Consider the following 26,742-nt stretch of genomic DNA (forward strand, 5'->3'; position numbering starts at 1 on the left):
GTGGACAGAGGTGCTCTTAGGGCATCCACAGCCATTGCCCCCCCACCCCAATCCTCATTCATTCATTCATTCATTCATTCGATTTCTATACCGCCCTTCCAAAAATGGCTCAGGGAAACACAGAGAAATAACCCCACAGGGCTCACAAGCTAAAAAGAAACGTAAGATAGACACCAGCAACAGTCACTGGAGGTACTGTGCTGGGGGTGGATAGGGCCAGGGCCTCCACAGCCCCTGGGGGCCCCCAAGTCCTCTTTAGTTTGTCCCTGGTGCTGTGGCTGCCAGGCTGAGCATGATGAGGCTTAATTGGTGGGGTGCGGGGAGGGGGGGGCTCCAAAAGCCTTTAGGTCCAGGCTCCAACATTACCCAGGTGCACGGGGGGGGGGCGCGCAGGGCGGGCGGGCGGAAGGGAGGGTGGCGTTGGCAACTCTACTAAGGGCTCGATAGTTCATGGCAGGTCCCCACACACGCGGATTGGGCTGCAACAGGAAAGAACAAGCGTGCAGCGGCTTACGGAAACCGAGCAGCTCTGGCCGCCATGGCCCATTCCGTATGAAGCCCTCGCACACAAGCATGGCCGAGAAAAGGCAAGCTAATCGGTAGCGGGTTTCTTCTGAGCAGCAGCCCGGTCGGGGAACTTCCCCGCCACAGAGAAACACACAGCGCCGTTTTTCACCCCGCCTCGTTCCCGTCAGCTCAGTTCAGACTCAGAGGCCTCGCCTGAGCGGAGGGAAGGGGACGCGCCAGCCGCTGAAGGCAGCAGCGAGCGGGGAAGGAATGCAGGGACCGCCACCAAGCCGGAGGGGAAGCCGGCGGCGGTGGCGACGGCAGGCAGCAGCTGCAGCAGCCAGCCAGCCTGACAGCCCAGCCAAGCGGGTAGGCGGCGCTTTGGTTCCCGAGGCCCGGAGCGGGTTGGCACTGCAGGGGTGAGGGCGAGGAGGCGGGGCGAAAGACGAGCTGGGAGGGCGGCCAGCGTAGCTGGGCTCGGGCTGCCTGGCTGGGGCTGAGGCGGTCGGAGGCGAGCGGAGCTGCACAGCGGCCGTAGTGGCGGCGGCGCGGTGCGGAGAAGCAGCAGCGGAGCTCAGCGGGCTCTTTTCCTGCCCCCGCTCCAGAGACGCGCGGCTGAGGCCCAGGCGTGGGGCTGTGACAGCCGAAGGTGAGCGGCTGGGGATCCGGGGGCGGGGGGTGCGCCCTCCTCTCGCTGGCCTAGCGAGGGAGGGAAGAAGAAGGGAAGTCGGTGGCGTCGGTCGGGCCAGAGCGCGGCTTGGCCGTGCGACATCCTGTTCGGCGGCGCGAGGCCTCCTGCAGCCCGGGGAGAGAGAGAAATGCGCGGCGGAGGGCTTCTTCCTGCCTGGGCGAATGCATTCTGCCCCACCGCCACTTTGACAGGCTCGAGGCAGCCCAGGCGCGTCAAGGGCAGCTCCCATTCATCCCCTTCTTCTTCCTCTGCAAGCTTGCGTGCGTGCTGGCTGGAGGAAGTTCAGCCGCGCAGCTGCCCTGCAGCGCAGGGAACCGATCTTTCCAGTGACCCATGCAGGCAGCCCCTTTCACCCTGTGCATGTTTACTCGGAAGCAAGTCCTGTTGCATGTGATGGGATTTGATCTCTAGGGTGCGTATGTTTAGGACTGCAGCCTTCATAATGGTTGCGTTTATAGCAACCTTAAGCTGAGTGAGGCACGCGCGGGGCAGGTAGAGGTGCCTTATCCTTCCCAAGGGCTGCGAAGATTTTGGGTGCGTGCAGGGATGTTGGTATTAAACGTTTCTCGCTTTTTCTCTTTCTGCTGGGGTGGGGAGGTGCGGAGCTGGTGATGGTGGTGGAGAGAGTTAAATCTGCAGTGGATTGCAACAAGGCTACGTGAAATTTTAATCAGCTACCAAGTCATTTAAAAAAAAAAATCTTGAAGGCATAATCCGCTTGCTGACTTCATATTTCACAAGCAAAACACATTTCCTTTCTTTTCCTCCTCCCCCACCCTCAGCTTTTTATAGACTCCCATCTCTCCCACAGACACTCTCCCAAGCCTATTGCTAGCCTATCGGATTTTTTTGTTGTTGTTAAGCAAAAGAGTGAGTGGCAGTTCTTGGTCTAGACAGTGTGCAATGGCTAGCGTGTGGCAAGGTGCTAGACTGGAAGAAGCTAAATAAAGCTTGCTAAATATTGACACTAAAATCTCATTCTCAGGATAAGTGAGCAATCCGCAGAACTTAATTTGGAAAATTGCTTCACATCATTTTCCTGATCTGAATTTTTATGTATCAGATTACATTTCTACCCCTCACCATTCCTATAATTATTCTTACTTCACGTGCTGAATTTGCATAACATTGGCAAACTTACTTGCTTTTGACTGTATTGATGTTTTTCTCATATTTCTTAAACTTTAATTCCTGCCTTTTATGTGTAAATAGACTCTTCATCCTGGCTTAAATATGTGGGGAGCCAAGATGCTATGTGTAGTTGAGGTGTACTGATATTTCCGTACACTGATACTTTATGAAGCTTTTATAGCCTGAGCTAAATTTCAGTGAAGAAGTGTAGTGACCTGTTAAGGGAACTGCTTGTGCTATTCAGAGCACTGGTTTGTGTTTGGGGGCATACTTGTAGCTTTGTGGAAGAATAACTCTTAAGTGCATTGTAACTTTCCTGGAACATGAAGGTGTCTGGTTCTGAAGGATCAAGTGGTTGGTTGAAAGATTCAGTTCATGAGCAGGAGAAGAAAGCCTTGTGCTTTCTATTGCTAAAGTCTTGCCTTCAAGAATTGGAGGCGTTGTTTGTGCAGATCGTTCTGACAACTGGGAGGCACAGGATTTGGATTAAAAAATGCTGAGCCTGAAATTTTTGGAAAGCAGCTTCCTTCACCGTGATTTTTGGCCATTTGTTGACCCTTTGACTGCATGTCAGTGGGGCATTTTGAGAGGACTGATTTTGGAATGAAATGTTTGCAATAATCAACATAAGCTGTGTTTTCACTAATAAAACTTAGATGTGCATATTTTTAAAACCTTGCCTAAAACTATCTGCCTGATATTTCAGATAGCTGTATATTCATGTTTTATGGTATACCTGATTGCTTCTAGGAACATTGGTAGGATGAATCTGGTTTGTGTGTGTAGACATCTTTGAAGAAAACGAGCTTTTGAGAAAACCCAGAGATTAAGCTCCCACTCCCCTGAGAAACTTCAGGGGCTTAAACTGTTCCATCCAAGGCTGTTTATTTTGAATGATGTGATAAAATTGTCTTGTGAAATTATTTTAAGTACATTGAGTTTCTTGCCAAAATGAAATCCAAGCAGTAAACATATTCATACTGTTCTGAGTTTTTGCATCCTATTTTATTATAGAACAATTAAGACTTGCATCCAAATCAGACATATGTTGACATGTCCTGGAATCATATTCTTTGATTTGAATGAGACTCAGTCTTAAGTAACTAATTTAGGATTAGTGTTCTGGATGTCCATTCCAGGGAGGATGCTTAGGGCCAGGACTTATCTACTATATTTAAGCTCTTTTTAATTTTGATTTACTGTTTTCAGTTCACTATGTGTATGGGATCTATATTTATGAACCCTTTTCAGTTGATAACTTTCCTTTCGCAGTTGGACAGAATAGATTCAGGAAATCTCTGGCAATGGTGTCAGATTAAAATGTCTCTATAGTGATATGAAGACAGTATCAAATTTGGGTGCAATTTTTTTAAAAAAAGAATATCTTGTCTCCAGATGGCCAGTGTAATGCATATTGTAGGTAAAGGTAGAACACATTTAAGCATTGTGTTTTATGTTCACATTGTGTGTGTTATTGGAATAAAGTTCTTATGCTTTTAATAAATTCTCAGCAGAGGAATTCTGTTGTGTAGGAGTGCTGGTCTTGTGGTAGCAAGCATGACTTGTCCCCTTAGCTAAGCAGGGTCTGCCCTGGTTGCATATGAAAGGGAGACTTGGTGTGTGAGCACTGTAAGATTTTCCCCTCAGGGGATGGAGCTGCTCTGGGAAGAGCTGAAGGTTCCAAGTTCCCTCTCTGGCTTCTCCAAGATAGGGCTGAGAGAGATTCCTGCCTGCAACCTTGGAGGAGCTGCTGCCAGTCTGTGAAGACAATAATGAGCTAGATAGACCAATGGTCTGACTCAGTATATGACAGCTTCCTATGTTCCTTTGTTCCTATGTTGTATGAGGAACCTCTTGGATTGCCTATAGTGTTAAAAGCCAAGACATTATTTTGGATATAGAACTAATATAGGCCATAAGCTTCAACCTCCTTATTTTGGAGTTGTCTTAATGATTAAGATCCTGAAACTGGGCTGAAAGCTAAGCTTAAAATTTGGATATATGGTGTCTGATGAGCACAACTCTGTGGTAGACCACATGCTTGGCATGTGTTAGTCCTAGTATAGTCCCTGCAACTGGGACTTGCACATGAATCTCAGGCAACAGGAGTCTTGCCTCAGGCAGTAACCAGTCCCATGTATACAAGGAAAAGAATCCCAACTCTGTGTATTGGAACCATTCCTTTTTGTGATTTAACTCTGTGGATTGCAAATAGATGAAATCTCAAGCACGGGTATTAATGGTTAGTCTACTTTTTCTGCCTGGTAAATCGAACCCCTTGTTGTTTAAAATATTATAATGCTGCTTATAAAAGATAATTCTACTTGAAATGCTGTTGGCATTCATAGATACGTTGTGTAGAGTTTTATGTTAGAACTAGTGACTGTTAAGCCCGTTACATTAACGGGTGCTAGAAGAGTTGTGAACAGGGGAGCTGGCTGCACACCTGCGCCGGCTCAGTCCTCTCTCTGACTCGCTGGAGAGAGGACGTCCGTAGCAGCTCCTAGGCCGGTCAGGAGCACGTGGCCAGGCCTAATAGGAGCGGCTGCGCTGGGGGCTGTAGCGGCGGCGGAGGGGGGCTCTTAAGCCCCCCCGCCGAGAATCAAGGGCGGCCCCCTGCTTAGAGGCCGTGTGTGCGGCCTCCCTCAGCGGCGCCACGGACGCGGCATAATCGAGCGGCCGCTCCCGGGGGCTGTAGTGGCGGCGGAGGGCTCTTAAACCCTGCCGCCGGGGATCCAGGGCGGTGAGCGGCCTCCCCACCACCGGAGTGGCTGCTCCGGGCAGCGCCACAGACGCGGCCCAATCCGAGTGGCTGCTCTTGGGGGCTGTAGCGGCGGCGGAGGGCTCTTAAGCCCTGCCACCGGGGACCCGAGCGGCCTCCTCCCCAGCGGAGTGGCGCGCGCACCACGCATGCGCAGAACACCCGCAAGAGACACAGATGCAGGTACCTTAGGGTTTTATTATATAGGATTAGTTCAGGACAGCTCAGTTCATGTAGCTATAGGAAACATTTAAACTTTGGATTAAATGTAGTTGGTTTGTGTCACATATTAGTGCAGGAGGTAAATGTATCAAATAAATGGTCTGTCTTGGTTGTCTAATATATACACCCACAAGGATGTCTTTAGACAGAACTGATAGTACTTCAACAATTCAAAGTAAGATGTCTTGATCAAAAATTGTTTGTTGTGAGAAATTCAGCCTTACTTCATACTCTCAAACTGACTGCAGAAAAGATTGTGCTCTGTAACCCTTCACTAGCTGTTCTTGACTGTGGTAAACACTGTAATGTTTCTTCTTTTTCTTTTTAGTGGGAGAATTGTGGCACAGTGGTAGTTGGGGCGAAGCGAGGGGAGAGGGGGGCTGTGTTTGCCCCTCTCCCCATCTGCCCCTCATAGTGAGGGGAGATAATGAAGAAAATAGGGAGGGGTGGAGTGGGGGGGGGCTCAGAAGCTTGGGGACCTGGGTTCTTTGAAGCCATCCGCTCAATTATAGCTACACCCCTGGTGGTTGTGTTGGTGTAAACCCAAGAGTTTGCTGTCCTCCTGAGGCAATGGGCTTAACCACCAGAGGTGAGCTGGGCAGGAGAACTCATTGGCTGTGATTTCCAACACAGGCCCACATTGGCGTATAGCAATGAGGTAAAATGGAACCTCTGTGCACAGGGGTTACTTAGCCCTTGTGATCTCTTTGTAAGGAACTTCAGTGCTTGACAGAGCAATATGCTAGCGCTTTGGTCACTCTCTGCCCATGTGACACACTGAGGTGAGTCTCACGATAGGTGAGACTCGCCCAGAGCAGGTTTGCGGGGAGAACAGGCCTAGCCCGTTCTCATGCCCTGCTAAAATTGGGCTAGGCTCTCCTAGCCCGATTTTAGCTGATCGTGAGAATAGCCTCACTGTTAATCCCAGGGTTTAAGGGAATTGTTGCTATACTTCTTTTGCAATACAGAACAACCCTCCCTTCTACATTTTACTGATAGGGGGAGGGAGGGAGGGTGGGAGGGAGGCAAAGAGAGGCTGAAGTTAACTCTCACAACTGGCGGGTTGTGGGGGCAGGGGAAATAGGTCAAGCTAGATAAATTTTGCAGTGTTTAGAGAACTCTATTTGGCCAACTGCCCAAATGCCCATGGCTATGAGAAACAAAGTGAGTAGTCCTCTTTATATGCTTGTGCACTTGTTGGACTGAAAATATTTCATAAGAAGATAAATATTTCAAAGCATTTGGGACGTTGGGAGAGTGTTAATTTTCTGGTACACGTTGTGTGCATCTTTAGTTGATGCTTGGCGGTGTTCCAGATTCTCAAGTCAAGGTGTGTTTTAGTGCATTTGCTTGCTTCTTGGAGGAATTAGGGAGGGAAACTATGTACACAGAAATGACAGTAGAACAATTTAATTAATAGTTATGATGTATTTTCATCCTCGTTTTCCAATTCCTGTTGCATTTCTACACATAGATGTGAAAGATCTAAAATAAGTCTCAATAAATTTCCAAGTTAATGTCAAATTCTTAACTTCTGTGGTAGCTTGTGTTAAGGTGTATAAACTTTTAATTCTTAATTTCCTGCTTCCCTCCCCTGAAAGAGTCAAAATCTGATGAATGGCCAGCTTCCATAGATGCAGTGGCAATGCAGTGCTAAATTCCTGAATGCTGTATCTCTAGAAGGTGCTTTCCTTCTGTGAGGAGCCATTTCCTGACTCTATAGTACAGGTCCTAATATCTTTGCCTTTTTATTCAAAAGTTAATTCCCAATAATTAATTGGTTGTTTTTCTTGCTAGCTTGCACTCCCATTCTTTCAAAGCATCATTCACCCCCACCCCCAGTTAAGTTTCTAAAGATAGTGGTCATATCCTAGTGGAGAACAGGGAGTGGAGAAAAGTAACAAATCTTAATATCCACTTGCATTCCTTTAGTTTTGAAGCGGAGCAGAGAGTGGAGTGTGTGGGGGAAAGAGCTTAGGTGGAGAGGCTGAGTATTTATCATCTAGGTGGATGATTGGCTGCTTATGGTTTCTTCAGACTCAGTCTGGTCTTAAGGGCTCATTTTGCAGTGGTGCAACAGAATGGCAGAGGAGAGAAAGCATGGCCACTTATGGAGATTACTAGCTCTAGAAAAGGGCTGCACAATGTCGGCCCTTCAGCTGCTGTTGGACTACAGCTCCCACCATCCTCAGGCACAGTGGTTAATAGGAATTGTGAGAGTTGTTGTCCAACAACAGCTAGAGTGCCAAAGTTGTGCATTCCTGTTCTAGAACATAACTCTGTTCTTATGAAAAGTTTTTTGCAGTCTCTTATGAAAGAGACTGTTCTTATGAAGGTTGCTTCCCCGTGATGTTATGTTCTCCTCCATTAGCTTCACTTTATAGTTATGTTAATACATGGTGGCTATGCAATACCACTTTTCAACAGTAAAGTTAAAGTTGTGCTGTTGAGTTGGTGTCGACTCCTGGCGCCCACAGAGCCATGTGGTTTTTCTTTGGTAGAATACAGGATAGGTTTACCATTGCCATCTCCTGCTGAGTATGAGATGATGCCTTTCAACGTCTTCCTGTATCACTGCTGCCCAATATAGGTGTTTCCCATAGTCTGGGAAACATACCAGTGGGGATTCGAACTGGCAACCTCTTGCTCCCTAGGCAAGTTACTTCCCCACTGCACCATTAGGTGGCTCTTTTCAACAGTATGTGTATATATAATATATATACACACAGTGGTGTTCACAGTACCACTTTTCAACATGTGTAAGTATGTGTATTTTCAACATGTGTATATATGTGTGGTGTGTGTGTGTTTTAGACGTATTCCCCAGTTGCAGGGGAGTAATGGCAGGTGAGAGGGCACGCCCTCAACTCCTGCCTGCGGCTTCCAGCAGCATCTGGTGGGCTACTGTGCGAAACAGGATGCTGGACTAGATGGGCCTTGGGCCTGATCCAGCAGGGCTGTTCTTATGTTTCTTATGTTTCACAGTACCACTTTTCAACAGTATATACATGTGTAGTGGTGTTCTATTCTGAGCTGAATGATGGAATATGAAGAATTTATTATCCTATAAATAGTTTAACCTGCTAGAATTTCACAACCCTCTCAAGAAATTTATTTTGTTTGCTGTGTAAGTGAATGTCTTGACTTGTTGGTATGGAAGTGCAACAATTAGATTATAATTTGAACTTTGATTTTCCTATAGCCTCAAAATGATTAACAAAATAATAAGCCATTATAGGGTGCATATTCTTCTGGATTTTTCAAAACTTCCTTGTTTGTGTATGTATACTATTACTCATCAGTGTATTACTGCTCTTTCTTAGTTTATAATCAGCAGGACTAAAATGTTCAGGACTAGTCTCTTGCTTCAGGTATAATTATGTATTTACCACTTGCGTCAACTATACAAACACTACTCTAAGGTGGCCTAGTTTTGTTTATTTCAAGTAAACCCTGGGGATTCTTTTGCAAATTGTTTATTTATCATATTTCTTTACTGCTTGATATAGACTTCTCTAGGCATTGAACAAAGTTTAAAAAATAACAAATATAAATAGCAATAGCACTTACATTTATATACCGCTCTATAGCTGAAGCTCTCTAAGCGGTTTACAATGATTTAGCATATTGCCCCCAACATTCTGGGTACTCATTTTACCGACCTCGGAAGGATGGAAGGTTGAGTCAACCTTATATTACCAAATATAAAAACAATATGAAACAGTTAAAATTCATAAAACAGATAAAGATAATCTCAATAAGTAAAAACATTAAAATTAAAACTTCAGTAAAAGCTTCAGTAAAAGCTTGGGAAGACAGGAATGTCTTGAGGGTTTTCCTAAAAAGAAGCAGAGAAGGAGATGCTCTTATTTTGACAAGGAGTGTATTCCAGAGCCTCAGAGCAGCTACAGAGAAGGCCCGGTCCTGAGTCACCACCAAACGAGATGGCAGCAACCTAATCAGACCTCTCCAGATCTTAATATAATTATGGAAAATACATAAATGAAAAGATTTCATAGAAAAATCATAACTATCTATATTGTGACTGAAGGAATGAAAATGGGCATAATGCTTCACCAACAAGAAATACTTCTGGAGAAATGCTATTCAGAAGAGCTGTCCCAAGGCATGGAAAACAGGGAGTCTACAAGGGTTATCTGGCAAAAAACACTAACTGACATCCTGACTACCGAAGTCTGGAGCCCTTGCACAAATCCGCCAGTCATCCTCTGCACATGCCCTTGTGTCAGGGGGCAAATGCTTCTGAATGCTGCTCAGAAGCACTATGTAAGATCAGATACAAATCAGAGGTCAGCAACATGTTTGTGATCTTGCAGAATGTTTCCCTAGTACCAGCAGAGCTCAGAAGTGTTAGCCCTCTGGCCCAACAACACGTGCCCAGGAGGACTAGGAGAGTTGTGTGTGGGCTCCCAATAGAACCTCCTAATAGATGCTGGCCATTAGTCGGGATGTCAGCCGCTGGCTTTGCTCGGTCTTAGCCTTGGAAAGTGGATCAATGCAGGGGAAAAGGCTGGAACATGGACTGATGGGAGTATAGCAGGCTTTTAAGATGAGAACCCTAGGAATATTGTTGAAAGGGAACAGATAAAAAATACCAGCAGACCATCTTCATTGCATGCATTGCTAAAATTGTAGGACTGGTTCTGATTGTGGTGAAAAGAAATGTGACCCACTACTTGGCTAGGGATACTTTTTTTAAAAAAGTGTATGTTGGCAGAGGTGGCAGGAGAAAGAGGTAGTGGCTTTGCCCCACTGAAGACCATGGTCTGAGAGTCAGCCTCAAGGGATGAGGTGTGAAACCTCTCACAGTGCATTGATTGTTGGTGATTAAGGATAGATTGATGAATTGGAGGGGCCTCTTCTTTCCTTGCCCAACTATGGCCTCTTGCTCCACTAAAGAGGCTGTCAGCACTTAGGAACCATTGGGCTTGAATACTCATTGCTTGGGTGGGGGGAAGGGCACCGTTCACTTTCTCCTATCTTCCAACTTGATGCCAGCTTCTCTATAAAGAGATGCATCAGATGGCGTTGCAGTTTTGAAGGGAAAAGCATAGTGCAGGTTCTGGTTAGTGGTTAATGTATACAGTGATGACTTGGACATCAAGGATAATCATGCCTGGCTTTATTAGGATGGTTCCCTGTTCCGGTTTCCATATTTCATACCAGTATTTTATGTTATGTTATGTTATGTTATGTTATGTTATTTTATTTTATTTTATTTTATCTTATCTTATCTTATTTTATCTTATTTTTATTTTTTACATTTTATATCCCGCTCTTCCTCCAAGGAGCCCAGAGTGGTGTACTACATACTTAGGTTTCTTTTCTCACAACAACCCTGTGAAGTAGGTTAGGTTGAGAGAGAAGTGACTGGCCCAGAGTCACCCAGTAGAAAGACTTCACTTTAGTTTTTGAGTAAATGATATGCCCAAGGGGTTAGTCTGCAGTACTTGTGTAATAAGTGGAGTGCACTCCTCTCCTAATGTATTACGTGCAGGAGCATCCTGTGTGTGCCCTAGCAATCTTATCTGAGTGGTTGAGTCCTTCCCTGATATCAATTTCTTGTCATGATTCTCCACAGGATTTATGTCAGTACACCTATTTTTGAGACTTGTTCTGTAACACCTAAGCTTATGAATGATGCACCTAAACATAATTAAACTTTAAATTATGCTTAGAATAATTATCTTATTGTCTTTTCTCTCTCCATAGATAAAGTATGTGTGCAGAATCCCACAGCAAAAGTTTCAAGACAAGTGAACGTTTTATGGAAAGTACAGCAGAAGAAGGTGAAGCAAGGAATAAAATTGAGCCCGCCTTGAAAAACTGTACCCATAAGTGCCAAGTAAATCTGAAAAGGAACTAGTTCTAGACTATACATAGATAGAGAAGAATACATCGTTCTGATTAAATATAAGGATAAAAATTCAACGTCAGCAGTTCAGCTACAGATTCTGGTGCTTTTTACATCTTTGTATTACGGTCCTTATTGATACTTTCGTTCCCCTGTTTAGAACTCCTCTAATGTATATAAATGATAAAGACTGACAAGAACTGTTTTTGCTATTTTTCACTAAAATAATTTTGCTATTTTTCACTAAAAATAAATAGTTAAGACATTTGCCAAAATGAGTGCAGAAGGATACCAGTACAGAGCTTTATATGATTACAAAAAAGAACGAGAAGAAGACATTGACTTGCACTTGGGAGATATTTTAACTGTGAATAAAGGTACTTTAGTTGCCCTTGGATTCAGTGATGGGGAAGAAGCAAAACCTGAGGAAATTGGGTGGTTGAATGGTTATAATGAAACTACTGGAGAAAGGGGGGACTTCCCAGGAACATATGTAGAATATATTGGAAGAAAAAAAATTTCTCCCCCAACTCCAAAGCCTCGCCCTGTTCGGCCCCTTCCTGTTGCACCAAGTCCTGCAAAAGTAGGAGCAGAGAGTGAACAACCAGGTTAGTAGCCTCTGTTTTGGAGGGTGGGATTGTGGTTCCATATAAACTGTTTATTTCTGTGGAGTGTTCATTGACATTTAATGCTGAAGATGGCTGGTCCTGGAAATTAGTCCAAACAGTGATAGTTTCTTGTATTTCTCCAAATGTTTTAACTTGATAACAACTGCAACTTTCAGTTGGAACTAGAATTAAATGCATACTTGCTTGCATTTTGGTTTCCCTGCTTGTAAAGAGTAACCACAGAATAGCCACACATTTATAATAGTTCTGGGAAGTACTTTAATTTGGTAATCTTCGGAGCTCAGTAAGGTTCCTTATTGAGAATGTAATAGAAAAGTATTTTCCTTTAAAGGTAATTGTGCACTACTACCAAACTCCTCCTCTAATGCGCAACCTCAGGGGAGGAACATTGTGTACTCTTTGACACACTGCCAGTACACCTGGGGTAACAGGTCTGACTTGCGCTTTGAATACCTTCCCAAATTCCCCAGAATCATCTGCAACCGAGGAGATACCATGGCAGATATATGATAGTTTGGCTGCCCGACAAGTCAATGTGGAAAGGGTTCTTTTGAAGTTACAAAGTTTTTGAAAACCACCACTCTTAACGCATAGTCAGGGGAAAATGCTGGGATAGTAAACTTTTATAACTTTATATATATATATATATATATATATATATATATATATATATATATGTGTGTGTGTGTGTGTGTGTGTGTGTGTGTGTGTATATATATATATATATATATATATATATATATATATATATATATTGCTCAGATGCTCTAAGTTGATTGTAACTTAGAATATCAGATCACACACACAGAGAATAAAACCAGTGCAAGAACAACCAAATATTTCACTGGTTTCTGCTTGCGGCTGAATAGGAAACAATGCCACTGGTACTATTGTGCATGTTCCAATGCCTCTTGTACATCTTGATCAGTAACTTGTTTTTAGAAAGTATATGATGCATTTCATTAGAATAATCTGTGCTGGGTTCTGGTGCAAAACATCTTCAGTAGAATTTTGTCATCATTATTTTAAAATATAGTAAAACTAATACATGTTCTTGGATATTGAATATTAAAAAGCTGAAGCCAGTATATATGTGTGTATAATAAGCAATTAAAATATTAAAAAAACTTTAATAGAGCTATTTACTTATACTAGTTATTAAGGTTGTTCTCACTACCAATACTGGGGAGGGCGGGCAGTGGGGGAGGCAGGGTTCAACCTATCCCAACCCCCAGCTTGTCTTGGACGTGCAAGCCATGTGCCCACAAAATCCATGCTGCTTAGGGCAGCGTGGATCTCCAGAGGCCAGGGCAACGCATCCCAGCCTCCGGATATCCCACAATATGCTATTCGAGCGTGGTGCATTGGGGGATACCTCAGTGGGACTGGCGCTCTAGGTGCCTCTCTCTGTGTGCAGTTCAAGCAGCTCGAGCTCACACATGATCCCAGCACTGGGGTTAAGGGTATGTTCGTGCCCTTAACCTCAGCTAATGGCCAGGCTTCAGAGTGGGGTTAGGCATGTGTGCAGCATTGGCGTCCGTGCAGATCCTGGTGTTGCGCATGAACAGCCTAACCCAGGCTGGGCTACCCTAGCCTGAGTTAGGCTGTTCGTGAGAACAGGCTTATTGTCTCAGTGAGGTCAATCACAATACATTTGTGGAAGTGGTAATTGCATTTAATTGCTTTCTTCCCATCCCACTTTGTAGAAAAAACAATGAGGCTGTTCTGACGAGCAGCTGAAATTGGGCTAGGGGAGCCTAACCCGATTTCGGCTGACCGTGTGAGCCACTGGGCTCGCAGGTGAGCCCGGTGGCTCCCAGGCGTTTAACCCGCCCAAGTACCTCTCCCCTTAAACTGGGTTTGCGGAGCAAGGTCTCCGCAAACCCGGTTTTCAGAATCGCGAGTAGCTGCAGTGCAGCTCAACTCAGTAGCTGCAGTGCAGTGCAGTCCAGAGTAGACCCCTGGATGGGAGGCAAAAAGCCGTCTCCCGACTCCGGAGGTGTCTCCAGTATGCCCTGCACGCTCGTGCAGAGGCACGCGGTCCCCAAACTCCCCAGCCCCCGCCAGCTCTGTCATGGAGCCATCAGTCGTGTGGGCAGCCGATCCGGCCGCCCAGGGTTCCCGTCCTGCTTGTCTGCGGGGAGAGTGGGCTTAGCCCGCTCTCCCCGCAAACCCGGACAAAACAGGTCTCACGGATCGTGAGACCCGCCTCAATGACTTGCCCAGAATAATGTTATGTTTAGTAAAGTGTTTTCCTGCACAGTGACTTTCCTCGCCTGTGAGCCTGGTGGTTTACACGCCCAGTAAAAATCGGGCTAGGCTCTGCTAGTCCGATTTTTGCTGGTCGTGAGAATAGCCCCACTGTGTTCTGCCCGGGTTTGGGAGCTGTGTGCACTCCCAATTTCCGGTTGTGTAGAAGCAAGGTAAGAAGAAAACCTGGCTAGAAGTGATTGTGTGGAAGCAAGGTAGAAGCAAGGGAGCAACCTATCGAGGTTTTCCTCTTACTTTGCTTCCAGACAACTGGGAATTGGGAGCACACAGAGCTCCCAAACCTGTGTAGAACACAGATTTTTATTGTGTGGATAACCTCAATGTTTATCTTTTCTAGCTTTCCATGATAATCACCTTGCTTCCCACAGTAGTTGTAAATGGTGAAATTTTAATGCTGGAAATCTGGCATCCAACCTGGACAGAAGCCAGTGCAGGAGGGGACTGTGGGCACAAAGGTATATAGGGGCTATTCACATGCACAGGCAAAACTGGGCTAAGGAAGCCCAGCCTGGTTTTGCCGGTGTCTGTGAACTGCTGAGATCCACATGGCTCCCAGCAGCAAACCCACTTAGGGAATCCACCACTGAACCTGGGTTTTGGGTGGCAGGGATGTGTATAATGCAGTCCTTTCTGGTGCTAGGGTTGCTAATTAGCCCTGTGTAGTGCTTTCATGGATTCCTCACCAACTGCAGACTACGACCCCACTCCATTTCCCAATACTTGAATATGCAGTTTATTGTTGAATAAATATTCTATTTATTGATTTAAAAATGCTAATTTAAATATGCTATTAATTAGTGAAGGTGAAGATGCCAGATAAGATTGGTGAAGAGAGCAAATCAAAGCTCATGCTGAGGAGCAGTGCTGAGTGCATTTTCATCACCACTGAATTCTACAATTGACTCCACAAAAGTGGCACTAGGGATTAATGCTTTCATGCTTGAGCCTGGTCGTGGCCACCATTTACATCCTGAGATAAGAACACAAGGAGGCTGTTCACACACACACACACACACACACACACACACACACACACACACAGGCAAAAGGGAGCCCAGCCCAGTTTTGCATGTGTGTGTGAACTGCTCGGATCGGGCCTGATCCCGGCGGCTACATGGTGGCAAAACTGGCTAAGTACCCTCCCTTCTAAATGAGGTTAAGGGAGCAAGCACTCCCTTCACCTCATTTATTTGATGGTGTGTCAGCCGTGGCTGCTTACAGCCCCGACTGGCACATCCGGGGGAGGGAGATCCCAGTAATGCACCGGACACTCACGTGGTGCATCATTGGAGCTCCAGGGGGCAGGGCAACGTGTGGTGTCGCGTCCCAGCACCCTGACCCCCAAGCTGCCGGGCGCGCAGCTGGCCGTCCGTGTGGGCGAGCCACCCACTCAGGGAAGGGAGCATTGTTCCTTGTCAGGTGTGTGCACTTGCGCACGCTCACAAGTTTTCTGATGTCCGCTGAGTTAACTTTAGGTTCCGCTCAGGTTGAATTAGGAAGGCCCCACTCTGTATGCATGTGTGCACACAGTGCTCTGATACTGCCACCCAGAACAAAACTCATTCGGCACAGAGATGGAAAAAATTAGTGGGACCACTGGAAGGGAGGCCGATTATCTGTGGGGAGGGTAAGTGAAACCTGCTCTCCCTACACTCCACCCCAGAGTTCTTCTCACTGATGGTGAGAAGAGCGCCAAAATGAAATTCCAAAATGACTCCTTTTGATTTAGAATACTGATATAGGCTGGAAAAGAGCAGGGGGCAGGGAGAATTCATGGTGGCTTATAGCAAGATTAAAAAACACACAAAAACAAAGTAATACCTATAGGAAATAAATGAAGACTACATAAGCTTGAGATATTAATAGCAGCAGTAGAACTAAAAATATACCATTAAGGTTGCAATCCTATACACACTTACTTGGGAGAAAATTTGATTGAAACCAATGGTGCTAGCTTCTAAGTAGGTATGCACAGAATGGATTGCACAATAAAGCCCAAAACCTTAAACATGACAATGCAGAGATAGGCAGTGATTTACATCAAGATCAAGCTATTGTTACCTTGTTGGCATGACAGTTGAGTAGAAAGGACCAAAGTGACTTGCTTCCTCCATTTGGTTCTTGTATTAAAAAGCATGCCACAGTAGCATGGGATATTACTGCAGGGATAGTGTATGTGTGTAATTGGGCTTGCATTGGAAAAATGGAACAGAAGCCACTGTTCTCAAATGTAATAGTGTTCAAAAATAATATTAAATTAGTCTCCCATGGCTATATGTAAAAATGCATTTGACAATCGCTAGTCTCTGCTCTAGCATTCCAGCAAAATGGATGGAATGCCTTTAGATTTTGCAGTGTGGGCAAAAATATCTAGCACTTAAATACCAGTACTAGTGGCTATCTGCTCTTACAGTCAGAGCCTAAATTATTAAGTGTTTAAAACTGGATTTTCTGCTCCCCAGATAATGAAATAGTTAATCTTTTATATAATCCAGATGCATGTGGGCAGCAAACCAAGAGGAATCTTCCCAGGGTAATAAACTATTGCTCTGCACATTAGAGTGCATATTGAATATAAGGAGATCTTGATGTAACATTTGCTTGACTGTATTTGGTCAAGTTTATATTTTCTGGGCTTAACAGTTCAAAACCTCTCTTTAGTCAATATGAGGAGAAGAGCCTAGAGAAGTGATGTTTCTTACTGTACTATCTGGAGTCAAACTGAAAATGAAAACATACTGGTATGGCCTGCAGAGTATGTCTCTGTTGTGGTTTTTCACTGATACATTAACTGTAGTACTTTCTTTACAAACTGTTTTTAACATGAGTGTCCCCATAAACAACATTAAGCTAAGTAAGCTGACTCTTGGTTCAATTCTTGTAACTTGGGAGGGGGGGGGGAAGTATTTACGAGCTTATATCACTGAATTGCATCTGATTGAAAATTATGTTCAGGGGTTGGGGACTGGAAGCATTTAATTAAATTATGGAAATGTTTTTCAAATTTAATTTTATGCTAATATACACTTCAGTTAGCTCTAACTCACAAAGCTGGCAGAGCAACTAACCCAGGCTTCCATAATTTTTTAATGCTATCTGAATCTGGGGGGAACCCCCTGTTAATGTACAGAAATTCCAAGTGGCCATGGAATGCTACCAATAATAGTGTTAGGCCGAGAGTTTAAAATAAATGTTTCTAGTCCCAAATAAAGATGCAAATTAGTTTTTAGTGATACTTGGGTAAGAAATGTCCCTGTGTTCATGTTAAATACATTTTGACAGTAAGGGCCAATGTTACGGTTCTGAGTGGTAGTGCTACTGCTTTGTTTGGTTAGACCGTTTGTTCTTATGGTGACATCCAGAAAGAGGAACCATGTGATATGAGTGAATCATGTGGTTGCTTCGTACATTGGCATCACTCCTTCCAATCATGCTGTTGTGTCAGAAGCAATCATGTTATTCACATGACGCATTTAGTTCCCCTTCTCAGACATCACTGGAGCAGTGAGGGGTTTAGCTTACAGTAAGTGGCAGCCATGCCAAATCTTAACTGAGTCTAAGCCTGATTTGTAAGATATCAGTAGGGCGTAATTCAGGCACATGCTTCTGAAATTTGAGACATATGTTTTGTACATGTATAAGGCTGCCTGTGCTCTTGCATATCAGAAATTTTGAGGTGGGGATGTATATTTCCACCTCTCTAGATCTGGAGCACTTATACCCCTGTTTGCTGGTGGGGCAAGGAGTGAACTGATTTTTCTTCTTCTAAGTAAAGTTATTCTCCTCCAATGACTTTTATGGATTTAGTATCAGGCAGAATGCTGAAAGAGAGGCCATTTTTGTTACTAAAAAAAAAAAAAATCTGTACAACTGCTATGGCTTCTGTTGGGTATTGTACGAGGTCTCACAATGGAGCAAAGCCATTGTGTTTGCAATGTCTTCTCAGTTGATGTTAGAACTCTCTTTTTTTCAAAAGTAGGAAGTGGACTTCCAAACAACCCTTCAAAGAGAGTGCCTTGTCAATTGTGCCTCTTTTTTGGGTGAAATTGACAACACTGGGCAGCAAGGCCTCTTTCTATGCATGTTCTGCCTCATGTTGCTTATGGAGCTGTTTTGTGAGATTGCACAAAGAGCGAACATGCAGTTGGGAAATATTTTGCAGGATGGTGGGATAATCCTGAATACAGAATGAGGCGGGTCTCATGACTTAAAAAAAGGGGGGTTTGCGGAGCGCTCGCTCTGCAAACCTGGTTTTAGGGGAGGGGTATTTAGGCAGGTTAACTGCCTGGGAGCCACTGGGCTCACTTGCGATCAGCTCCCCTAGCCCAATTTTGGCTGATCGTGGGAATAGCCCCTATGTCTTGCCTTCAGAAAGGGAGCTAAGCCTAAAGATGACGACCTTCTTACCTACAACCTTTGATACTGTTTTTCAAAGAAGTTTATGTGAACTAGATGTTTCAGAATGTGTGTTTAGGACCTAAGTTTGCTCTTGCTTTTCAACCATAAGGAATAGTGAAGGAAGTTTAAAATCTACATGAAAGAGGTTAATTATAAGTTTGAATTAAAGTAACACTCTATCAAAGAAGTAGCAGCAAAAAAACCAGTCACTTCTCTCTCTGCCAAACCTACCTCACAGGGTTGTTGTGAAGAGAAACATAGCTATGTACACTGCACTGGGCTCCTTGGAGGAATAGTGGGTTATAAATGTTAAAATACATACATACATTAAAAATATTTTTATTGCATAAAGATGTGAAATTCTACTTCATGAAGCAGCAACATATTTGACAGTTTTTAGAACAACTTTTTCTGAAAGCGTGGTACTGCTGGAAAAAATGCTTTTGAAAAGTTCCAGTATATGTTCCAGTATCTCAAAGTGAAGAGCTCTGCTGCTGATTTCTGGAGGCTAACTGAAAACAGACTTGAAATGGTTATTATCTTTCTCCCCCACAAGGACCTGCAATTATGTGTGAACAGTCCTGTATATGCATAGAAGTGTGTTCCCTTTTCTTTCAGATATTTCTCTAAATCCAAAATACTGTGAAATTTTTAGCTTTTCCATTTAGCCTGTGCAATGGGCAGCTAGCATCTTGCCCTAACACATTTAATTAAATATGCCTATTGACCTCTGGACTCTCAAGTAAAAAATAGCCATAAATTTAGCGATTGGTATCCCAAATCAAGTGTTATCATAAAGGTACAGAAATTCCAAAGGTGTGTTATCCATATCCCAGGCCTTGACAATTTTTCTTGGATCTAGGAGCCAACTCAGAAATTTAGGAGTCAGACAGAGGACACTTGACAGAATTAATGATGGACTTCATTATTCTCTTCACAAGTAACATACAGCGAAGGGAAACAGGGCTGCCAGGGACAAATAAGGATGTTATTAAATAACTCTACCTGAATATCCTAGTGTAGGCACCATGGTTAAATTTCTCCCCCCACCTCCAGTGCCTTGGGTTTGTCAAGCCTTGCCATATACCTTTTCCCATGATCTCAAACCACTGTGTTCATACAGTGAATTGTTAACTCCACAGTGATGTATGTTTTGCATTTTTGTTTCTTCAACCAGTTATTCCAAGATGATGGGGCAAGGAGAAAAGGGTGAAAGCTTTGCTGTTAACTTCTGTTGTTCGCTCCCTCCATAACTTTGTAAACAATTCCACGTCTGAAGAAAGTTATAGAACAAGTTGACATGAATAAAGCATTATGTAAACGATCCATGGAAGACATCACACTTCGTAGTCCATCAATATTATCTTTCTGTTTCTGCAAAATTTTGTAGAACTGGGGGATATCTGGAATCTTTGAAGGAGCTGGAGTTTTGAGAGCTAGGATTGTCCATAGAATTTGTTGTGTAGTGCAAATTCTGCCTGAAGGTCCATATTCAACACATTGTTGAGTTCTGACGTCATGGAACTGGTTCCATAAGGCTCTGTGTGCTCAGTGAAAGCTATGGGGTCACGTTGGGCATTCTGTAACAGGAGAGAGATTGTCTCTTCATGGAACTGAAGGTGTTGAAATGGGAGGAGAGAGGGCTAGTTACCCTTTTGGAAAGAAACCAGAACTTGGCATTTCTTGCCCTTTTCTCTGCTGTGGTGCCTCATGATATTGAAATTGAGAGTTTATATTTACATGTATGCTTTAAGAGCTTCTGAAAACAATACTGTTGAGAAATGGATCTTGTTCATCTACCTTGAATTGAATTGAACCCATGAATGAAAAATGTCTTTCTGTTAATAGAGGTCTGCTTTTGTCACCATGTCCACACTTCCTTTGGGATACTTAATGGTTGATTTGTCAAATAACTTTCTGAGTGCCCTGTTGATTTGTATCAGTGGAAGCATATTCCACTCTTCCTTTTCCTTGTGATCATACAGACACTGACACTTACTGAGGAGGATGGGAGAATTGAAAGTTTAGTATACAAAGGGTATAGTCTTCTTAAATATTCTTAAATTATTAGCATATGTTGTCTGGCAGTAATTTGGTGATAAACTGTTAATCTAAGATAAAACATGCTAAAGTGATTACAATGTTCTGTCTGTATAACTTATTTTGTAATGCATATGAAATCTCTTAAACACCCCCCTTACACACACACACACACACACAGACACAGACACAGAGATACACACACACACACACACACACACGTAATGCTGCTGAGCTTCCCTAACTGTTGTTTGACTCCACCTGCTGGTATATGCCCATAGTACAGCGGGGGAAATAGAAACCAAATTGATGGATTGAAATTATAGTAAAAAGGAATCATATCCTGTTTTCTGATAAATTGGAAATCTAATTTTAATATTGTGAATTGTGTTATGTAAATACTACTATGGTATCTACAGAGTAAAGTGCTAACATTTAACAAAGCTTGCCAGCTTATCCACTTTAGGACCTCTTGCTTGTCTTCAAAGGACACGTTGTGTACAGTGGTGGTCGTTCTATTTTTTTTCATCTCTGTTCAGAATGAGTTTTGTTCTGGGCGGCAGTATCAAGGCAGTGTGTGTGTGCACGGGCATTCAGAATGGGGCCTTCCGGATTCAACCTGAGCAGGATCTAAACTGAACTGAGCGGACATCCAAAAACTTGTGAGCATGCACACGCCTTAGAGGGAACATTGGTTGCATACTGAAACAGGCTTACCCCCCTCCAAATGAGCTCTTAATAATAACTGGGGTTATGTTTAATTTGTGCTAATATTACCTGATGCTGGCTGGCTAGTTGTATTTCAGTGAGGACTTGCTTATAAGCAATTTTTCTGCACATTTCTCAGTAGCACATGGTTACTTGCAACTGCGAAATCCTTGCCAAGAAATGATAATTCTGTACCACTAATAAATTGCTATGCCCTCTTAAACTTTTGTTTAATGCCATTTACAGATACACAGTTTCTTGTGAAATAGCACAGATGTCTGCAGTGCAGCTGGCCATAAAACCTTTTGCATGTGTATCTTGCTTACAATCTGGTGTCCATGATGAACTACCATGAAATCAGTCTGAAGGCTGAAATCTGAGGTTGAAAAACTGAGGGCAGAAAAACCCCTATTTTAATGGCTTGGAATGAAAAGGGCATTTGTGTTATAATTCAAGTATTTAAGGACTGTTCTGTGGAGAAGGCTTAGACATTTAGAGGCATTACAGTGACATTAATCTGAACTTGAAGGAGTAGTTGGATTTTCAATATGCTGAAAGAAATAAAGCAGACCCAAATAGAATGACATAATTATATATCTAATTATTTAACTAAATATCCTTCCTACCCTACCCAAACAATTCTGGGCTGGTAACAATAAGTGCAACAGAATATACCAAATCAAATAGAACAAAAGCATTAAAACCCACTCTGTTGGCTAAATGCTGACCCCAGAAGCCAATCCATACAAAGCTCTTACAGTGCCTGTGAGATGTGTTTAGCCCTTGGCAAGTCTCCATGAGGAGGGGAATTCCACAGCTGTGCGACAGCCACCAAGAACGCCTCTCTGCGTTCCTTTGTTGTCTGAATGTAACACAGAGATATGATTGTTAGGAGAATATTCATAGAACACTGAACTTAGATTGTGAGGGAATATAAGGGGGGCTGGGAAGAGCTAGACTTTTAGGTATGCCAGAGTTGTTCTGCGCCTTGTGACAGAATTCTGCAACCAAAAGGTACATAACATGACTTTGTATCACTTATACAATATAGTGCTGTTGAGCAAGCTCAGTATTTTTCACAGTAGTTTGTTCAAATTTGCGGCCTTAATGTGAGCTAAATGCCTTTGAAGCAGTCAGTTTTTCCAGGTAAGATGAAGATCTTGACTTTGCCAAAGCTAGTCAGTAACTGTGTGGCCTAAGGGCCAACCTGGACATTTCAGGGGGTGGGGGAAGGTTGGTTTAAAAAAACAAACAAACATAATGCAGAGTCTCTGGGAGAGCATTTACCAAGGAGAATCAACAAGTGAGTTTCTGCTGATTCTCCCTGACAAATGGTCTTGCACTCACCATAAACTAGTTCAGACATTATATCGTCTTGCGGGGGGGAGTAGATTCCACTCTTCCTTCCTCCCCCACCCACCCGCCTGGTTTTGAGAATAGCCTCAATGTCTGGTTTGCCCTTAAACGTGATTCTCCCTACCAAAAATCCTATAATGTTGCTTTTGAAAAGTATAATTCCACATGTGTATGTAGTCATCCCCACTGGAACTAGTACAGACGTTACACATCTGCTTGGCCATTAACTGAACATCACTTAAAGTCTCAGAATGAATGGGAAGAGGATGAACAGCACAATTTGCACCCCTGTGCTTGCTTTTGGATATGAACAATACCTTTTGTCGTAATTCTACTGAGCTGTAACTTTGATATTTCTTATTTAGTGAACTCATGCTTCTGCACCTGTGGTTTATACAATTCATGGTCAGAGTTTGACTGAATGCAGTGATGTCATCAAAAATTAATACTGAGAGTGGAAATGTAGTAGATAGCACTTGGGAGTTTAATAGCCTGATTAAAAACTTTAGCTGCTTCAAGGAGACCCTCTGCTGGCCATCAGTGAGAGCCATGGCAGTGAACCCCCACCTCTGTAACTGACTACTTTTCTTTTGTGTAAAGAGGTTCAAGGTGCCCAGAAGAGTGTGGCAGCTCATAGCTAGAGTAACACATACGCCTATGGATTTCATTGAGAGATCGACTGGTGTTCTGGAAAGCAAAGATTGCATTCTGGCCCTAAACTGTGAATTGGCAATGTCAACATGTGAAGCCCAGCCAAGGCTCATACTAGATTAAGGGCTTTCTCTATCAGTGTTGGGTGTCAGGCCATAATGCTTCCATTTTAAATAATCACTTGTGCAACTTAGTCTGATTGATAAGACATAATAGATTTCTTTTGGATATTCCCAGAATTCATTGAGGCCTTTCTCACGACAAGTGAGAAAGAGCAACATAGTTAGTAGGGGTGGGGGATCCCTGAAGAGCTTACCTCCCCACAAATGAGCAAATTTCTGTTCCTTGGGTGGGTGGATTGCCTGCCCAGGTGAGCCATGGCTGCTTTGAGGAGCTCCGAGGGCCAGGGTGCCGGGATGTGTTGTCCCTGCCTCCTGGAGCTCCGATAATGCACCAGTCAGTGCAGACAATTTTAAAAAATGAGGTTAAGGGAGTGCTTGCTCCCTTTTAGAGGTTGGCTCCATAGGTGAGTTTACCACCGCGGTGCTGCCAGGATCAGGCCAAATCCCACACGCACGTGCAAAACCAGACTGGGCTTCCTTAGTCTGGTTTTGCAAGTGTGTGTGAATAGCCTCATAGTGTGTAATGAAAAATGTTGCTTTAAATAATACATTGAATATGAAATGCCTGTTGTTGTGGTTGAGGTTTAAAAAATTGCTATCAGGTTTCTGCCCTAAACAATGCTGCCTAAACATTAAAATGTTATTGATGTTACTGGTACTTCTGTGTATGTTGTGGACTGTTTGGATTGGTAACTGAATTCTTGTCCTATTCTGCCTGATTTACACCTGCTCCTTCTCTGAAGTTGCTCTAGACTTGCACTTGCAAAGTGGCTGGGGAATAGGACTCAGAAGATCTCTTCAGATGTTAAAGAAAGGAGTGGGGGGATGTGGGTGCTGTACTTGCTACAGCATTTCAGTCACAAGAAGGATCTGTCCATGGCTACAGACAAACACTGTAAGACTGGACAGTGTCCAGGTGATGCTTCTGAGTGCTGGTGCAGGGTTCTAGGGATGCAGTGAATAAGTGCTACAGTCTTAAGTGCTGAAGAGAGCTACAGTCTTAAAGTTATCAAGATATTGTTTATCTATCCATTGTTTTCAAGCAAACGTGAATCTATGAACGCCATTTCATTTCATTAACTGCAACTAACTGCTGAAGCAACAAATGCTTCTGAAGATGTTTTGTCAAATAAACTGTCCAGGCCTGCAGAAATTAGAGTTTCTTTTTTGTTTAAAACTCATCTTTGGCCTCTCTCTCTCTCTCTCTCTCTCTCAAAATAAATGCAAGTTAATCTTTGTTTTTGAACTAGAATTTTTTCAGTAAGCTTTCCAAATCACTGATACTGTTTTGCTCCTTAAGTGTCTTTCCTTAGATAATCAGCATATACTTTCCTATGAGGCATTGTTCCAATCCAAAACTTGTCCTAACTGTACACATCAGCTGACAACAGTGCTTCAGAAACTCAGAACAAACCTCCTGCTCTCTGTGGCCTACTGATAGGTACATAGGTAGCCCTTCTTTCTTACCTAATAATCATAGTCAGGATATTTACTCAATCTTTTGGGCATCACTTGATGCTTCAAAACTTTGTATTTCCTGAAAAGTATTTAAGCATGTACTTATTCCTGAAATTGAATTCAATGAGATTTGAAAGTGCAACTTTGGTTATGGCATTACCGTAGATTAAGGCCGCAATCCTCAGCACAGTTTATTTGGGAGTAAGTCCAATTGAAGTGTGTAAATATTCATAGAATTGAGCTGTCAATGTTCAAGGCATTTCCCGTACGCAATCCAGTAACCCTTAAAACAACCTTGTAACGCAGGCCAGTACTACTATGCCTATATTACAGATGAAGGGAAATTAAGATTTTTTGTCAAAGGTCACCCATTGAGTTGATGACTTATGTTTTAGTTGGGACACTTAGGTCATTCTTTAAACCCAAGCAAACTTCAGAGTTCTCCAAAAGGAGCTTTCCAAACAGTTTGTTAAGTCATAACAGCAGAAGAAGTTCAACCTAAGCAAAGTCAAAGTGATGCATGCTGAGGAAAAAAAAATCCTGATTTCACATATAATTGGTAGTATCCAAATTTGTTGAAAACTGCTCATAAAGAAATCCTTGGGGCATAGTCAAAGCTGGCTCATCAGAACAACATCTGCTATTTGTCCTATGGCAGGGAGAGACCCTGGAGGGAGCAGGAAGAATAAAGGTAAGGGTATGGAGTACCTGCTGTGAAGGGTGTTTTAGCAAATTTGGGCTGCTTAGTTTAGAAAATAGGTAGAGGGAAGATGCAGGACAGTGCTATTAACAGTGTGCAGATAATTACTAGAGAGGAATTGTTCTCTCCGCAAGCACTAGAACTTGAGGACATACAATAGAATTGATTGGCAATAATTTCAGGAAAGATAAATGGTGATGCAACAGATAACTGTGAAACTCTTTCTCACAAGCTGTGATGACTGCCATCAGCAGAGGGTTGTTGTTGTTTTAATAATAATTAGAATATGCCCTCTCCTTTTTTACTTTATATTCTGTGATTATGACTTCTCTTGTAAAATTTTTAGAAAATTGGCTGGCTGATGGTGGCTAATGGGTCTTAGGTTTTGAATATGGACCACTGTTTGAATGTAAATTTAATAGAGTTCTTGCCAATTCAAATCCGGTCAGCTGTTCCAAATACAGAATAGCATTGCTCATAATGAGTCTACATAAGCATTTTTTTATGAAAAGCATTATTGAGAGCTATTTTGGCATAGTTCAATTTTGAGACTTGACTTCTCTGTGGGCTTCAACGTCTTGCCTGTTAGCAGGAAAAAGTGTTGAGAAATGCATTTTCTATAGCACAGTGGTAAACAAGAGTTGGTTTTGTTTTTAATAAAATATCTAGATTTAAAGGTCTTCTGTTCATCCAGGAAGGGGCTGCCTCAGGTGCACTGGCACTGCATGGTAATACTTTCTTTTCCTATGTTGTATTTTTAACTTAACTGCCACCAGTTTTGTATTTTTGTAATTTCCTCTCTAAGACAGTTTTCTGTGCTGTTGGTAATAAAATCCCTTGAGCATTTTGCAGTCCCAGGCTTAACTGCTAGGTTTTCATAATAGTATGTGTTTTGAGGGGGGCATGGTAATAGTGGGATATGCAGCCAGTGAGTCAGTAATACCTGTAGCATGAACCACAGTGCTTGTTAAGCTTCCAGCTTAGTCTAAGCCAAAACCAAAACAAACAAAAAAACCCACCCAAAACCCATCTCTCTAATGCCTATGTCAGCTAATTATGAGTGAAGTTCTTGTATTTGGAACAGCTGACTAGATTTGAATTGGCAAGAATTCTGTTAAATTTTCATCCAGATAGCAGTCCATATTCAAAAGCTTAAGCTACTGTCCCTTGGGTGGCACCCTTGCTGCTGCCGCTTTGTGTGACAATTCCACCTCATTTATTT

General features: G+C 43.1%; 1 protein-coding gene across 4 annotated transcripts in view; it reads left to right on the plus strand.

Annotated features, from left to right (window-relative positions):
* Window positions 1–720: 720 nt before the first annotated feature.
* Window positions 721–26,742, plus strand: part of PIK3R1 (phosphoinositide-3-kinase regulatory subunit 1) — an 89,919-nt gene continuing 63,897 nt past the window's right edge. Inside the window, exons 1-2 of one of the 4 annotated variants that reach the window (XM_053295626.1) lie at window positions 721–876; window positions 11,046–11,795. In XM_053295626.1, the coding sequence (XP_053151601.1) occupies window positions 11,462–11,795 (334 nt within the window). In that variant the 5' untranslated portion in view covers window positions 721–876; window positions 11,046–11,461. Of the gene's footprint in view, window positions 877–941; window positions 1,157–1,593; window positions 1,611–11,045; window positions 11,796–26,742 lie in introns of those variants that run through there. The other 3 variants (XM_053295629.1, XM_053295625.1, XM_053295628.1) reach the window with 3 other exon arrangements.

This window comes from Hemicordylus capensis, chromosome 2, assembly GCF_027244095.1.
Source record: "Hemicordylus capensis ecotype Gifberg chromosome 2, rHemCap1.1.pri, whole genome shotgun sequence".
NCBI lineage: Eukaryota > Metazoa > Chordata > Lepidosauria > Squamata > Cordylidae > Hemicordylus > Hemicordylus capensis.